General features: G+C 39.2%; 1 protein-coding gene across 1 annotated transcript in view; it reads left to right on the forward strand.

Moving 5' to 3' along the window:
* LOC103512665 overlaps positions 1–15,313 on the forward strand; it is a 43,628-nt gene extending 28,315 nt beyond the window's left edge. Inside the window, exons 3-4 of the mRNA XM_008477441.1 lie at positions 5,258–5,455; positions 15,189–15,313. Coding sequence (XP_008475663.1) covers positions 5,258–5,455; positions 15,189–15,313 — 323 coding nt within the window. The remainder of the gene's footprint in view (positions 1–5,257; positions 5,456–15,188) is intronic.
* The last annotated feature ends 1,016 nt before the right edge of the window (positions 15,314–16,329 follow it).

The following is a 16,329-nucleotide window of genomic DNA, read 5'->3' on the forward strand; positions in this document are numbered from 1 at the left end:
TGAGAGAGAGAGAGACTTTGGTTATTAATAAGAGAGAGAGAGAGAGAGATGGAAGTAAAAGAAGAAGGGGGAAGGAAAAGGACAAAGAAGGAGAGAAATAAGACGAGGAGAATGAGGAGAAAGAAGAAGAAGAAAATAATCATAGCTAAATAGAAGTATGTAATAAGATTGAGGAAGAGGAGAGAAAGGTCGACAGAAAGGGAGGGGGTTCAGAAGGTGAGAGAGAACTGACAGAGAGGAAGAAGAAACCTGCCTCGGTGGTGTAGTGGTCAAGACGCTCGCCTGGTAATCAGGAGGGCGTGGGTTCGATCCCAGCCGAGGTATGGAATTTTACCCTCATTTATTTGAGAATTTGACCACATAATAATGGAGCTCTAAGGGTTAGGTGGTAGAGAACGCCTAAGGCGTTAACCTCACCTAGTGGTTGCCTTCCACTCAAGAGTCTATTATTTCACTGCCCTCAATAATCTAATAAAACGACTTACTTGTCTTTAGGGTGAGGGCAAAACTTGGAGTATTACAAATTCCCACTCAAGGGCCGCCATTATCGGCTGGACTCATTCTCACAAATATCAAAACCTAAAGCCGATGCTCTTTATGATCCTCCGGATAAAAAGGTCACACCTGTCAATTTTAATAAAAATAACAACAGAATAAGCTGTACGAGATTTCATTTAAATGTAAGAAATATTACACAAATGTAATGATAATACCATAAAGCATTATCTTATTATACCCATCGGGATGTGGGCAGGGCCGGAATCGCCTGGCGTGCACGTGCCTTGTAATAGATACCCGACTCAGCAGGGGAGGTCTAGTGACAACAACTGAGAGTGAGTAGTGAGTGCACACAGTTAAGGAAAAATCAGATAGATAAAGCCTAGGTAACCTAGGTTGAATATTACTTTTCCTGATGAAAACCGATTTTTTCCAAAAGATAATGTAGGTCTTTTGGGAGAGTCTTTTAATATTTCCGTAATTTTTTCCATAACATATTTTTCCCCTTTTCAGTCTCATCTTCAGAACTGGTCTCTCTCTCTTCCCGTACCTTCTCCAAAGGATGCTTGGTATGATCCGACGCGATGGCCATTCGGTGAGAACAATAATTAGCACTTTGAGATTGAGATGGGCCATTGTGTTGAAACTTTCAAGCTTGTGATTCGCTTCATTGTGACATTTGTGTCCATAGGATGGTTGAGTCATTGGAATGTACGTGGTGACAGCGGTAAGTGGTTGGTGTCAATCTCTTGAGGATATTTTTGACAATGACGATAACAATGGTAATTACAATGGGAATGAGTGTCCAAATACTCGTAGTATTGGCCAAGGGCCACTAATCCAATGTTGAGGTATGTACGATGAGTTATTACGAGGACTGTTTGGTCACATTTTCATACCTCTATTAGGGTACGTCTGTCGTAAGTGTCGTTTCATAAAGTTTGGACATACATAGCTGACTCACTGCCCTCAATAATCTAATAAAACGACTTACTTGTCTTTAGGGTGAGGGCAAAACTTGGAGTATTACAAATTCCCACTCAAGGGCCGCCATTATCGGCTGGACTCATTCTCACAAATATCAAAACCTAAAGCCGATGCTCTTTATGATCCTCCGGATAAAAAGGTCACACCTGTCAATTTTAATAAAAATAACAACAGAATAAGCTGTACGAGATTTCATTTAAATGTAAGAAATATTACACAAATGTAATGATAATACCATAAAGCATTATCTTATTATACCCATCGGGATGTGGGCAGGGCCGGAATTACCTGGCGTGCACGTGCCTTGTAATAGATACCCGACTCAGCAGGGGAGGTCTAGTGACACCAACTGAGAGTCAGTAGTGAGTGCACACAGTCAAGGGAAAATCAGATAGATAAAGCCTAGGTTGAATTACTTTTCCTGATGAAAACCGATATTTTCCAAAAGATAATGTAGGTCTTTTGGGAGAGTCTTTTAATATTTCCGTCATTTCTTCCATAACATATTTTTCCCCTTTTCACTCTCATCTTCAGAACTGGTCTCTCTCTCTCTCTCTCTCTCTCTCTCTCTCTCTCTCTCTCTTCCCACGTGCCTTGCAATAGATACCCGACTCAGCAGGGGAGGTCTAGTGACACCAACTGAGAGTGAGTAGTGAGTGCACACAGTCAAGGGAAAATCAGATAGATAAAGCCTAGGTTGAATTAATTTTCCTGATGAAAACCGATTTTTCCAAAAGATAATGTAGGTCTTTTGGGAGAGTCTTTTAATATTTCCGTCATTTTTTCCATAACATATTTTTCCCCTTTTCAGTCTCATCTTCAGAACTGGTCTCTCTCTCTTCCCGTACCTTCTCCAAAGGATGCTTTCTAATTCTTCCTCGAACTCTTTTTCTCATTCTTTCATCAATCTCACCCCTTAGGCCAGCTACTCACTATCAGCCACCTGATCAGGTCCGCCTGTCAGGTCTACCTGATAGTGACTGGCTGGTCTTACAAACCCTAGCACAATCCTGTCCCTGATGGCTTAGCTTGGGCTATCAGAATTTTCGCCATCAGAAGTATATCAATGTTATGACGTTGTTGGCATTTACACCATTATCTGCTTCTTTATTGTGCAGTATTTTATTTTTATTATAATCATTTAATTCTTTATGATTCTGTATTACCTGTGTGGATGTCAAATAAAAGTAAATTGTGACTTGATTCTTCTTTTTCGCTTTTTTCAGTGTTTATTTTGATAATACCCTTAAGTCTTCGACTTTTATTTCTACGTGTTAGTTACTTAAGTCTTGAGATTTGCATAGACTTTTATTTTCTAGGTGTTAGTTAAGTAGATATTGTGCGGCAGGATGTTGCTGCAATATTGAAATGTCACTTGGCAATAATAAAGGATTGCGCACTACTCTGACCGCAACTGGGACTCTAGTAGCAGGTAGTGCTAGTTCCAGGCAGAGGCAGCTAATTAGAAAATACAGAGAACAATACATGCAGTTTGCCACGAAATGTGGCGGATTTCACGCAAGTTAATCTGCAGTGTTTTGTGTAAGTACACTTACTTCTTTGTCTCCAATGTCTGTCTACTAAACTGTTAGGATAATGGAACAACTTGTTCTAAGCTGACAGTCTAAATAAAGCACTACTTACTAACTAATCTAATGAGTTAGGCAGTTTAGTCGTTGTGCACAATGGACCTTAATTTTTCTGTAGTTTATGCTGTTGAGATAGGACTCCAAAGTCCCTGATTTGAGCTGACTTTTCAAAAATTCTGATAGACAACTTCTTGGGAATACTTAACTTAACCTATAATACCTAGGTTTGTATCTTATGTACTTAGGTACTTACGGAGTATCAAATTTTTGCCCATCACGCGTGCAGACCTGAGTCGTCTAAGGATTTAGTCACAGGTCACTGCGATGAAGCAAGGGAGAGAACGCAATACATCCTCCAGAGATCAGAGAAAGATAGAAGCAACTTCATAGTAATACGAGTTAGATCTTCTGTGAACAAACAAAGGTACAAAGAGCCCATTAAATTTTCCCCACTTTAAATCCAACCTCCCAAGCGTACCGGGAGGAGCGCGAACGTCAAGAGTTCGAAGCGTTGCCCGGCCGTTATAGAGTTTCAAGGTTTTTCGGTACATATTAACACGGGGCTCCAAAGGAATTAAAGGCTCTACTGGATCACACGTCTCAGGATCGAAAGGTCTGAAAACGGCAAACTAATATACAACTTCCAATCTTTGACACGAAAATCGTGTGGGGTGCAATATGGTCTGCAAATCTGGCCACTATGCCAATTGCCAATTATCTCGGATCGATCTTATTATAAATAATATGATTGGGGAGTTTCTTCTGTTAACCCACGTACAGCTCCAGTGACACGAATAGAAGCATGAGACTTTACTGACTTTAGGTAAATGAGAACGCCTTTTTAATGAGTGCTTTATCAGAAGAGCTAAAGATCTAATTAACGAGAAGTTTGATCTTTACTTGATTTCAATTATTTTGATTTCTCCATCGTTTATTATTCAAGACCTTATAGTCAAGCGTCAAGTATCCAGCTAGAACAACACCTTATTCTCTTGATTCCTGCTATAGTTAAGTCTAGAGTCTTGCTTATAGTGAAGTGGAGTGTATATTTACCTAGGTACTCGGTAATACTAGACTAAAACGTAATCGATAATCTGGCCTCTCATGGTGTAAGATTTTACAGGAGGATAAATCCTGATTTGATCTCCCAACATAGGGTGAACTAGTCCTTCATAAAAACCAGATCTACCCTTTCTATAATCGACAGGATAAATATACCTTCTGATGTACAAAGTAGCCCGTGTTCAATAATAGATAGAATACAAATGTGTGTGGTATACAATCCATCTTGGCCATCACTTTGGAAAGCTCTATTTACAATTACCCATAACCAACTGGTAGATACTAGATACCTAGAGTCACGCCACAATCATATTAGGTACTTTTCCATACCGCTCTAATACCCAAGTAGGTAGAAGAACTTAAAGTCCAATAAAATCAATCAAACTATCCATCTACCTAGACTTACATTAATTACCAGTTACAAAAGTTGTAGGTATGATCTATGAACAGGAAATAAAAAGGCCTCTTGGGAGTTGTCCATAAAATGACCATCAGTCATGCTTGAGGGAATCACTGATCGCTTCAGAATGGTTATCTGAAAAATAGGCTTTGACTTTGCAACTTTTAGGTAGGTACCTAATTACACGTACATATAATTTTGATAAGTGAGGTAAGCAGGTAGGTTCGTGCCCAAGTGCAATAAGAGCTATTGTCTGTTAGGTATACCAAACTAGTTCTGTTAACGTGTTGGGATTATTAGATGTTAGGATTATTGAGATATTTGGAAAAATCCTACAATGCTGCAGTCTGTAGTGATATAATAACACAAAGAAATGGCAGTCTAACAAAAGTAAAAAATGTGTGACATTGGACTTCAGAGCTTTCAAACAAAACAACCCAACGAAAACCTATATATCCTTTCTTGTTCCAAACTAGTTCTGTTAACGTGTTGAGATTATTAGATGTTAGGATTATTGAGATATTTGGAAAAATCCTACAATGCTGCAGTCTGTAGTGATATGATAACACAAAGAAATGGCATTTATTTATTATTAATCAACTTCATGTTATCAAAGTATTTAATCAGTCTAACAAAAGTAAAAAATGTGTGACATTGGACTTCAGAGCTTTCAAACAAAACAACCCAACGAAAACCTATATTTCCTTTCTTGTTGTTCCAGGGATTTCCATGCCCCAGGATGGCATCACCTACTCTTCCCCAAGCTACGACAACAAGAACTCCTACAAGGATCACAAGATCGATCTGCCCACCCCTCTCCCCCGGGGGTTTGAGGGTGATCACCCAGCAGGGTTTGAGGATGCCAAGGACGTCAAATCTTACACACCTACCAGCTCACCCAACCAGGATTATAATCAAGGTAGGAGAATGATCACTGTTCCAGAAGGATGTCCAAAATAATACGAGCTTGAAAGTGAAAGCAACCTCCGTGGCCGAGTAGGTATCACTTGCACGCCGGAGGTCCCGGGTTTGATTCCCGGCGGGGTCGAAGTTTTTTCGGCTCTGTGCTACTTTAATCGAGTAGCGACCAGTGGCAGCATTACCAGTGTCAAAAGTTTCTTGTATATTTACCTAGGTACTCGGTAATACTAGACTAAAACGTAATCGATAATCTGGCCTCTCATGGTGTAAGATTTTACAGGAGGATAAATCCTGATTTGATCTCCCAACATAGGGTGAACTAGTCCTTCATAAAAACCAGATCTACCCTTTCTATAATTGACAGGATAAATATACCTTCTGATATATACGTACAAAGCAGCCCGTGTTCAATAATAGATAGAATACAAATGTGTGTGGTATACAATCCATCTTGGCCATCACTTTGGAAAGTTCCTACAAAGCAGCCCGTGTTCAATAATAGATAGAATACAAATGTGTGTGGTATACAATCCATCTTGGCCATCACTTTGGAAAGCTCTATTTTTGAACACCCTGTTGTCCATTGCAAGTTGTCTAACAAGCAGGCCTCCACAGTGTCATTATTATCTTATTTAAGATAATATTCATCTCGAGATTATTAGATGTTAGGATTATTGAGATATTTGGAAAAATCCTATAATGCTGCAGTCTGTAGTGTTATAATATCACAAAGAAATGGCATTTATTTATTATTAATCAACTTCATGTTATCAAAGTATTTAATCAGAGTCTAACAAAAGTAAAAAATGTGTGACATTGGACTTCAGAGCTTTCAAACAAAACAACCCAACGAAAACCTATATTTCCTTTCTTGTACCCATAACCAACTGGTAGATACTAGATACCTAGAGTCACGCCACAATCATATTAGGTACTTTTCTATACCGCTCTAATACCCAAGTAGGTAGAAGAACTTAAAGTCCAATAATATCAATCAAACTATCCATCTACCTAGACTTACATTAATTACCAGTTACAAAAGTTGTAGGTATGATCTATGAACAGGAAATAAAAAGGTACTTGCCAAGTTACCGATCAATCAGAGTGTTAATTGTAGAACCTATACCTTCCGAATATATCAAAATAGAGAAGAAACAAGATTTCCATTCGGATCTCATCACTGCATGTTTGATTAGAACTTGAAACATGGAAACATTTTTGGTAGTATCTTCTCTAATAACATGACAGGAAATGTACAAAATTGCTTGGAAATGTAAACACTTAAACTTAAAAACTTGCTAAAAAAAAAAAAAACTCATTACATGGGTTCATTATAAAATATTTGATGAGCACCACTTGAAAATATTAGAATATAGATAGATTCCATCTTCCTTACCGTTCTTCAGATCCTTGGTTATATGGTTATTAGTCAAGTCAGTCTTATTATCATAGACTTCATAAAGATACCGAAATTATTCTCGTGAGGAAACGGAAGACTTCCTCAATGTCGGACACTATCGAACCATGAATATAGATAGATTCCATCTTCCTTACCGTTCTTCAGATCCTTGGTTATATGGTTATTAGATAGTTATTAGTCAAGTCAATCTTATTATCATAGACTTCATAAAGATACCGAAATTATTCTCGTGAGGAAACGGAAGACTTCCTCAATGTCGGACACTATCGAACCATCTTCAGAAGATTCATGATAATATTAATAATAAGCATGATAATATCATCTTCAATGATGATAATGTTAATAATATTCATGATAATATCATCTTCCTTCATGATAATATTCGTGATAATATCATCTTCCGTTATGATAATATTAATAATATTCATGTTTGTGTTTTGGTTGATTTCCATTAGTCATTCGTGTAAAGGGCAAGGTTGCCAATTTGATACGATCAGTCCGAATATTAATTTCGGTGAGTGAGGGAGAGGGCAGAGGTTTAGGTCCTAGAATCTTCTTTTGATCGATCTGCCACCAAGTACTAGGTAGCGGTGGCAAGGCGATAGGACGTTGAAAACACCAGTTCCAAATGGATCACATAAGGCCAGCCTCTCACTATACACCTGATCAGGTCTATCTGAGGGTTTAGGTCCTAGAATCTTCTTTTGATCGGTCTGCCACTAAGTAGTAGGTAGCGGCGGCAAGGCGATAGGACGTTGAATACACCAGTTCCCAGTAGCGACGGCAAGGCAAGACGATAGGACGTTGAAAACACCAGTTCCAAATGGATCACATAAGGCCAGCCTCTCACTATACACCTGATCAGGTCTATCTGATACTTGACAAGATTCATGATAATATTAAGCATGATAACATCATCTTCAATGATGATAATGTTAATAATATTCATGATATCATCTTCCGTTATGATAATATTAATAATATTCATGATGTTTGTGTTTTGGTTGATTTCCATTAGTCATTCGTGTAAAGGGCAAGGTTGCCAATTTGATACGATCAGTCCGAATATTAATTCCGGTGAGTGAGGGAGAGGGCAGAGGTTTAGGTCCTAGAATCTTCTTTTGATCGATCTGCCACTAAGAACTAGGTAGCGGCGGCAAGGCGATAGGACGTTGAATACACCAGTTCCCAGTAGCGGCGGCAAGGCAAGGCGATATAGGACGTTGAATACACCAGTTCCAAATGGATCACATAAGGCCAGCCTCTCACTATACACCTGATCAGGTCTATCTGATACTTGATGAGCACACATACTATCAGGTGGACCTGATCAGGTCCACCTGATAGTGAGTGCCTGTAAATGAACGTTGCACGTTGTTGGTATCCGTATGGTTAACCATTTGGACAATCTGGTGCGTCTTTTGTTAAAGGTCATTCTAAGAATCTAAGGATCATAAATAAAATAGTTAGCCCATTTGTTCCACTGAATCATCCTGGTTGATTGCAAATATATCTACATTCGGAGGTTGTCCAGGCACAAATATGAAACTGATATTGTCAGATATAGGCGATAGGCGCGGTGACCTACCTCTGATACTTTTGCGAAATCATGAAAAATAATTACTTACAACCATTGTAAATATCGTTAAATATATCTATGTATGTGTACATATTTAACACTATAGGATGTTCAGATAACGGCGCCGACTATGTGTGGACACAGCTCGCCCCGCCAGCCCGCCACTATGAACAGTTATACAATGACCCCTAACTTGAGGTTAACCTCAAGTTTTTTTTTGTTTGTTTTAAAACTGGTGCGTCTTTTGTTAAAAGTCATTCTAAGGATCATAAATAAAATAGTTAGCCCATTTGTTGCACTGAATCATCCTGGTTGATTGTAAATATATGTACATTTGGAGGTTGTCCAGGCACAAATATGAAACTGATATTGTCAGATATAGGCGCGGTGACCTACCTCTGATACTTATGCGAAATAATGAAAAATAATTACTTAAAACCATTGTAAATATCGTTGTATATATCTATGTATGTGTACATATTTAACACTATAGGATGTTCAGGTATATAAATACATGCCAATAATACATATGTGCCTACATACCTATTTACATAAAGCTTTCCACTACATCGAAAAATTATTTTCTCATAGATACCTCATAAATTCAACCATTGTAAATATCGTTATTTCGTTAAATATATCTATGTATGTGTACATATTTAACACTATAGGATGTTCAGGTATATAAATACATACCAATAATACATATGTGCCTACATACCTATTTACATAAAGCTTTCCACTACATCGAAAAATTATTTTCTCATAGATACCTCATAAATTTCCTATTTACATAAAGCTTTCCACTACATCGAAAAACCATTTTCTCATAGATACCTCATAAATTCATGAGATAACTTCATGGCAAAATTCTGCTAGTCATAAATCGCGCGAATATTTCGCTGTACTCTCATAAATTCATGAGATAACTTCATGGCAAAATTCTGCTAGTCATAAATCGCGCGAATATTTCGCTGTACTTGAAACAAAGGTCATAAGTTTCATTTATTTTTTATTCACATTAATGTGTTCGAGCAAATTAAATTTACGATATTTGACTCATGCGATGTGTCCCTACGGTAAATTTATGCTCATCGCTATCGTCTGGTCCTTTAACCCGATAGGACATCCCAACTCGGTCTTTGGATAGATTGCGTATGTAGGTGTACTTACGCAAGATACCTACGTCGACTATGTTATTTTTTATTTATTTACAATATAAACGGTTTCCCTTTACTATCTAATACAAATCAACAACCTAACTATCAAAAACGGAAAATAAACGGGGAACCACACATAGTCCACTTTGTGCCTGTGTCCACACGCAAAGTAAAACCTCCAACAAAACGACTTCATGCAGAACGAGATATCTTTTGCAAAAGCCTGAATCTCATGATTTCCATTAGACCACGACTGGTAAAGTTTCTTAGGCCAGCCACTAACTATCAGATAGACCTGATCAGGTGTCAGGTCTGGACACATAGTTGACACATAGGACTACGTGTGGACACATAGTTGACTGTCGCAAATTAAAACCTCCAACAAAACGACTTCATGCAGAACGAGATATCTTTTGCAAAAGCCCGAATCTCATGATTTCCATTAGACCACGACTGGTAAAGTTTCTTAGGCCAGCCACTAACTATCAGATAGACCTGATCAGGTGTCAGGTCTACCTGATAGAGTCAGTCCTCTACCAGATAGTGTGTGTCATCAGGTATCAGGTAGATCTGACATTCGGACCTTTTCAGGCGTACCTATCAGGTCTACCTGATAATGTGTGTGCTCATCAGATGTCAGGTATACCTGATCAGGTGTATGTAACTGTCAGGTCTACCTGATAGTGAGTGGCTGGCCTTATGATGATAAAGTGGTTCAGCCGTGGCCTCCTAATCCACGGGTCACTGGATCGGGGTAAGAATCAAGCATGGATCAAAGGCCAGCCACTCACTCTCAGGTAGTCCTGACGGGAGGAGCTTTTCAGCCTTACTTTTCAGGTCTACCTGAGAGTGTGTGTGCTCATCAGGTAGGTATCAGGTGTACCTGTCAGGTCTACCTGATAGTGAGTGGTTGGCCTAATAATTATTGATTTGATAAGGGTAAAAATCAATCATGGAACAAGGGTAAGGATCTAAGAATCAAAGGTTAAAATCAATCATGGATTGGTAACTAAGAATCAGTCATGAATCAAGGAAAGGACGCAATCAAGGATAAGAATCAAGGTTGAACGGCAGAATGGAAGGGTGGAATGGGCCTTGTACCGAAATTGCTGCTATATCCCGCCCTGGACCCATAGTAAATCGAATTACCTTCATACCTATATAATAAATTCATGTAAAACATACCGTAAGTAACAACCTAATAAATATACCCACACGTATAGGCTGGAATTTATAGGTACTACCAGTAAGTACTTATAGGCGAGGATTTATACACGTTGCCTCTGGTTCCGATATTAAATATATATACATAGAGTTCCGATGTATACATAGTGTTCCGATACATATACATATGTATATATAGGGTTCGGAACATACTCTGAAAAATCTTGACGTGACGGAATGTTTTTCCGACCGAATCGAACACCTATAAGTCAATAACTTCCAAATCATGCCAGAGGGCAAGATCAAATATTAATTGACTCTGTGCTCATTGGTTGCTGAAAAATGTCTAGGGTCTTTGCTGACGACAGCAACGTTTCTATGGAGAGGGAGAAAGAGGTGAGTGCGAACAAATGCCCCTGATGTTCATTGTAGATACAAAATTCTTGATTGATTTATTTGTTTTCTTCATTCGATATGTGAATCAAATTATAGTACTTTTAGAGATTTCGGTACTTTGGTAACCTAACTGAAGATTCGGTTAGGTTCCCGAAGATGCAGCAGACTGTGTCAAACGGAGGCGGGGCATCGGTGAGCATAGGGTTCGGAACATACTCTGAAAACTCTTGACGTGACGGAATGTTTTTCCGACCGAATCGAACACCTTGTCATTAACTTCCAAATCATACCAGAGGGCAAGGTCAAATATTAATTGACTCTGTGCTCATTGGTTGCTGAAAAATGTCTAGGGTCCTTGCTGACGACAGCAACGTTTCTATGGAGAGGGAGAAAGAGGTGAGTGCGAACAAATGCCCCTGAAGTTCATTGTAGATACAAAATTCTTGATGTATTTATTTGTTTTCTTCATTCGATATGTGAATCAAATTATAGTACTTTTAGAGTTTTCGGTACTTTGGTAACCTAACTGAAGATTCGGTTACTGCCTATTCACACTACAGTGCCAGTCTCGCTCCGGTCACGGTCCAGTTTCGGTCCGATCAAAAAGATTCGTCGTCATTTCCTTATACATCGTCTTTGGCAAATACAACGTCCGCTACCACTTCTATTGGTCCGATTCTTCTGTGTGTTTAATGTACAGTCAATATTTTGATGTGAACGTCATAGATTATAGCAAAGCATTGAATTACACGGCCACACGCATGATGTATGGTCGAGTCAGTTAAAGAGAGTTTAAATTCTGCCACAATAGAGGTGGTAATAAGTATAGCCAAATCTATTACTGCCATATACTGGGTGACCTCAGGGAACTGACCTATTGTAGAACAAGAGATTAATATTCGAAAAATAGTCTGGCTGGGGGACGTTAAACAGGGAGTAGGGAACTGACCTACTGTAGAACAAGAGATTAATATTCGAAAAATAGTCTGGCTGGGGCGTGTAAAACAGGGAGTAGACCAGATTAGTCCGGCTGGGAGACTCTAAACAGGGAGTATTACAGCCTGAATTTCCCTTGCTAAGGAATTTTTAGGTTTAGCATAGGAATTAGCACAGGTTGAGTGCGAAGGGCATCCACTTGTAAAATTTGTAGCCAAAACCAAATGTCAGCCCAAATTGACCTTAGTTAGGGCTGATTGAGAGGCTGACGAATAACTTCGACCCCGTCTGTACACGGGAAAAGGCGAAGAAAAATAAGAAGAGGAAAAAGGCTAGTTAGGGCTGATTGAGAGGCTGACGAATAACTTCGACCCCGTCTGTACACGGAAAAAGGCGAAGAAAAATAAGAAGAGGAAAAAGGTTAAAGCTATCCAATATGTTAACCAGAATTTTCCATTAATGATCAGTTGACACCAGCAGATCCTCAGGTATCTAGTTCGGATCACTTGAACACCCTGTTGTCCATTGCAAGTTGTCTAACAAGCAGGCCTCCAGTGTCATTATTATCTTATTTAAGATAATTCATTCATCTCGAGCTATTACTGGGATATGGAAAACTTAATATTGCAATCATGTCTGACGTCTAAAACCTCTGATCTGAACATCAGGCCTGGACTATTTAGGTCGCCGATTGCCGATTTATAGCCTCCGTAATACGTAAAATAGGAAACAGTTTTGAGACATATTAGGAGAATCATATCATTTCTTTAAAGAGTGAGTGAGATATAAAGAAGAACTCTATGTGCTTTTTTCAGTGGAATGCTCAGTCAAAATGGGACAGATCATACCAGTAGGGGTAGGTCGCCGATTGCCGATTTATAGCCTCCGTAATACGTAAAATAGGACACAGTTTTGAGGCATATTAGAAGAATCATATCTCTTCTTTAAAGAGTGAGTGAGATATAAAGAAGAACTCTATGTGCTTTTTTTCAGTGGAATGCTCAGTCAAAGTGGGACAGATCATACCAGTAGGGAGTTGAAGAGTGAGTTACATTTTTTAGGATCTGACTCATTGACTGAGTAGTCCGACTCTACTCTTAACATAGATCATCGATCATCATGTTTATCAATCCTAGGATTGGTTTGTAGATCGCCACTCGTCTCTATTTGATGTTTTCGTCTTCATCTCCGTGTAAGAGCTGCTCCCGGAGTACTTCTATCGCCACTCGTCTCTATTTGATGTTTTCGTCTTCATCTCCGTGTAAGAGCTGCTCCCGGAGTACTTCACGACTTGATCGATGTAATTCAGTCGTGGTCTGTCTCTTCCTTATCTTCCTTCTCTCTTCCCTTCTATGATGGAAACCATTCGTTGTGCCGGTAGAGGTGGCCTATCCATTTATGTCGTCATAGATATATGATTAACATAGATAAATTGTTGATAATAGACATAGAGAGGTGTCCTATCCATTTATGTCGTCATAGATATATGATTAACATAGATAAATGTTGATAAATAGACATAGAGGTAACATTATGGCCCTTGAAAGGGCACCGTGTAGCATATATCCTTAGTAAATTCGGGCCTGAAGTGTAAGTACGAGTACCTACTTATGTGTCTTTGTTTGGATTATATTATTTTATTACAAACGCACCAGTATCACAATGTCTGCATACTTGCTATCTACCAATATGTTGTGGTCAAGTAACTCCTCAATCTGGAGGCGAACTTGTGTCCGGTGTCTTAGGTACACCTTTGAAAATTCTCTGTTTGCCAAAACAACTTATGTGTCTTTGTTTGGATTATATTATATTACAAACGCACCAGTATCACAATGTCTGCATACTTGCCATCTACCAATATATTGTGGTCAAGTAACTCCTCAATCTGGAGGCGAACTTGTGTCCGGTGTCTTAGGTACACCTTTGAAAATTCTCTGTTTGCCAAAACAATTCAGGTATCTAGTTAGGATCACTTGAACACCCTGTTGTCCATTGCAAGTTGTCTAACAAGCAGGCCTCCACAGTGTCATTATTATCTTATTTAAGATAATTCATTCATCTCGAGCTATTACTGGGATATGGGAAACTTAATATTGCAATCATGTCTGACGTCTAAAATCTCTGATCTGAACATCAGGCCTGGACGTAATACGTAAAATAGGAAACAGTTTTGAGGCATATTAAAAGAATCATATCATTTCTATAAAGAGTGAGTGAGATATAAAGAAGAACTCTATGTGCTTTTTTCAGTGGAATGCTCAGTCAAAATGGGACAGATCATACCAGTAGGGGTACAAAGTAGCCCGTGTTCAATAATAGATAGAATACAAATGTGTGTGGTATACAATCCATCTTGACCATCACTTTGGAAAGCTCTATTTACAATTACCCACAACTAACTGGTATTAGATACTAGATACCTAGAGTCACGCCACAATCATAACAGGTACTTTTCCATACCGCTCTAATACCTAAGTAGGTAGAAGAACTTAAAGTCCAATAAAATCAATCAAATTATCCATCTACCTTTAAAATTACATTAATTACCAGTTACAAAAGTTGTAGGTATGATCTATGAACAGGAAATAAAAAGTTACTTGCCAAGTTATCGATTCAGAACCTATGCCTTCCGAATATCTAATATATAAAAATGAATGTTTGTGTGTGTGTGTGTTTGTTTGTTCGAACTTTATGCCTGGCCAAACCGCTCATCCAATTGCTATGAAACTTTGTCAAATTATTGCTTGCACTCCCGTGAAGGTTATAGGCTATTTTCCGGTTCGTTTTTGTTAAGCTACGCCGAGCAAGACCACTAAAACTAAATGTTCCTTCTTCTTTCCCCGTGTTCAGACGGGGTCGGCGTTTTTCGTCAACCTCTCAATCAGCCCCTAGCCAGGGTGATTGCTTTGGGCTAACATTTGTTTTTGGCTGCAAATTTTTTGGAGTAGATGCCCTTCGCAATCAACTTTTTGCCATTTCTGTGGTTACCTTCTTCTCTCTTCAATTTTGGGACGATAAGTCCTGGTACCCATAGTATTAGTGCCTTTGGCTCTAAAATCTCTTCCATTGTCCGCAGATTTCAAGCTGAATCCGGTCGCTCTTGCCCCTCAACTTGACGACAGTGAAGAGGACGCCTCCCCTCTCCGTTCCCATGGCAACACAGACAAACCTGAAGACGTTCGACTATGGACACATAGTTGACACATAGGACTACGTGTGGACACATAGTCGACCGTCGCAAATTAAAACCTCCAACAAAACGACTTCATGCAGAACGAGATATCTTTTGCAAAAGCCTGAATCTCATGATTTCCATTATAGTTGACCGTCGCAAATTAAAACCTCCAACAAAACGACTTCATGCAGAACGAGATATCTTTTGCAAAAGCCTGAATCTCATGATTTCCATTAGACCACGACTGGTAAAGTTTCTTAGGCCAGCCACTAACTATCAGATAGACCTGATCAGGTGTCAGGTCTACCTGATAGAGTCAGTCCTCTACCAGATAGTGTGTGTCCTCATCAGGTATCAGGTAGATCTGACATTCGGACCTTTTCAGCCGTACCTATCATCAGGTCTACCTGATAATGTGTGTGCTCATCAGATGTCAGGTATACCTGATCAGGTGTATGTACCTGTCAGGTCTACCTGATAGTGAGTGGCTGGCCTTATGATGATAAAGTGGTTCAGCCGTGGCCTCCTAATCCACGGGTCACTGGATCGCCAAGCGTCAAGTATCCAGCTAGAACAACACCTTATTCTCTTGATTCCTGCTATAGTTAAGTCTAGAGTCTTGCTTATAGTGAAGTGGAGAGTGTATATTTACCTAGGTACTCGGTAATACTAGACTAAAACGTAATCGATAATCTGGCCTCTAAGAATCAATATTCAAGAATTTTATAGTAAAAAGTTTTAGAACCGGTTCCAACAGATGACTCTTGTCACTCTTGTTATCTGTAATTTTATTCTAAGCAGATGATCGGATCGGTACAATTCAATATCACTACGAGATGTTGAAATTTCTTGAAGCAGGTTGGCTTTGGCCCAGAGTTCAAGGTTGGGGTTGACCTAAAGGTTTGGCTGATGAGACTAGGACCATGGATGGATTCCAAGGGAAGACCATGCCATCTAGATTCCTCAATGCCGGACGCTATCAAGGTGTGTCCAAACATAGTTGACCGGCCGTCGATCGACGAGATGAATCTGTGTTATCCAG

The sequence above is a fragment of the Diaphorina citri genome, unplaced genomic scaffold (assembly GCF_000475195.1).
Source record: "Diaphorina citri unplaced genomic scaffold, Diaci psyllid genome assembly version 1.1 scaffold871, whole genome shotgun sequence".
Taxonomy (NCBI): Eukaryota; Metazoa; Arthropoda; class Insecta; order Hemiptera; family Psyllidae; genus Diaphorina; species Diaphorina citri.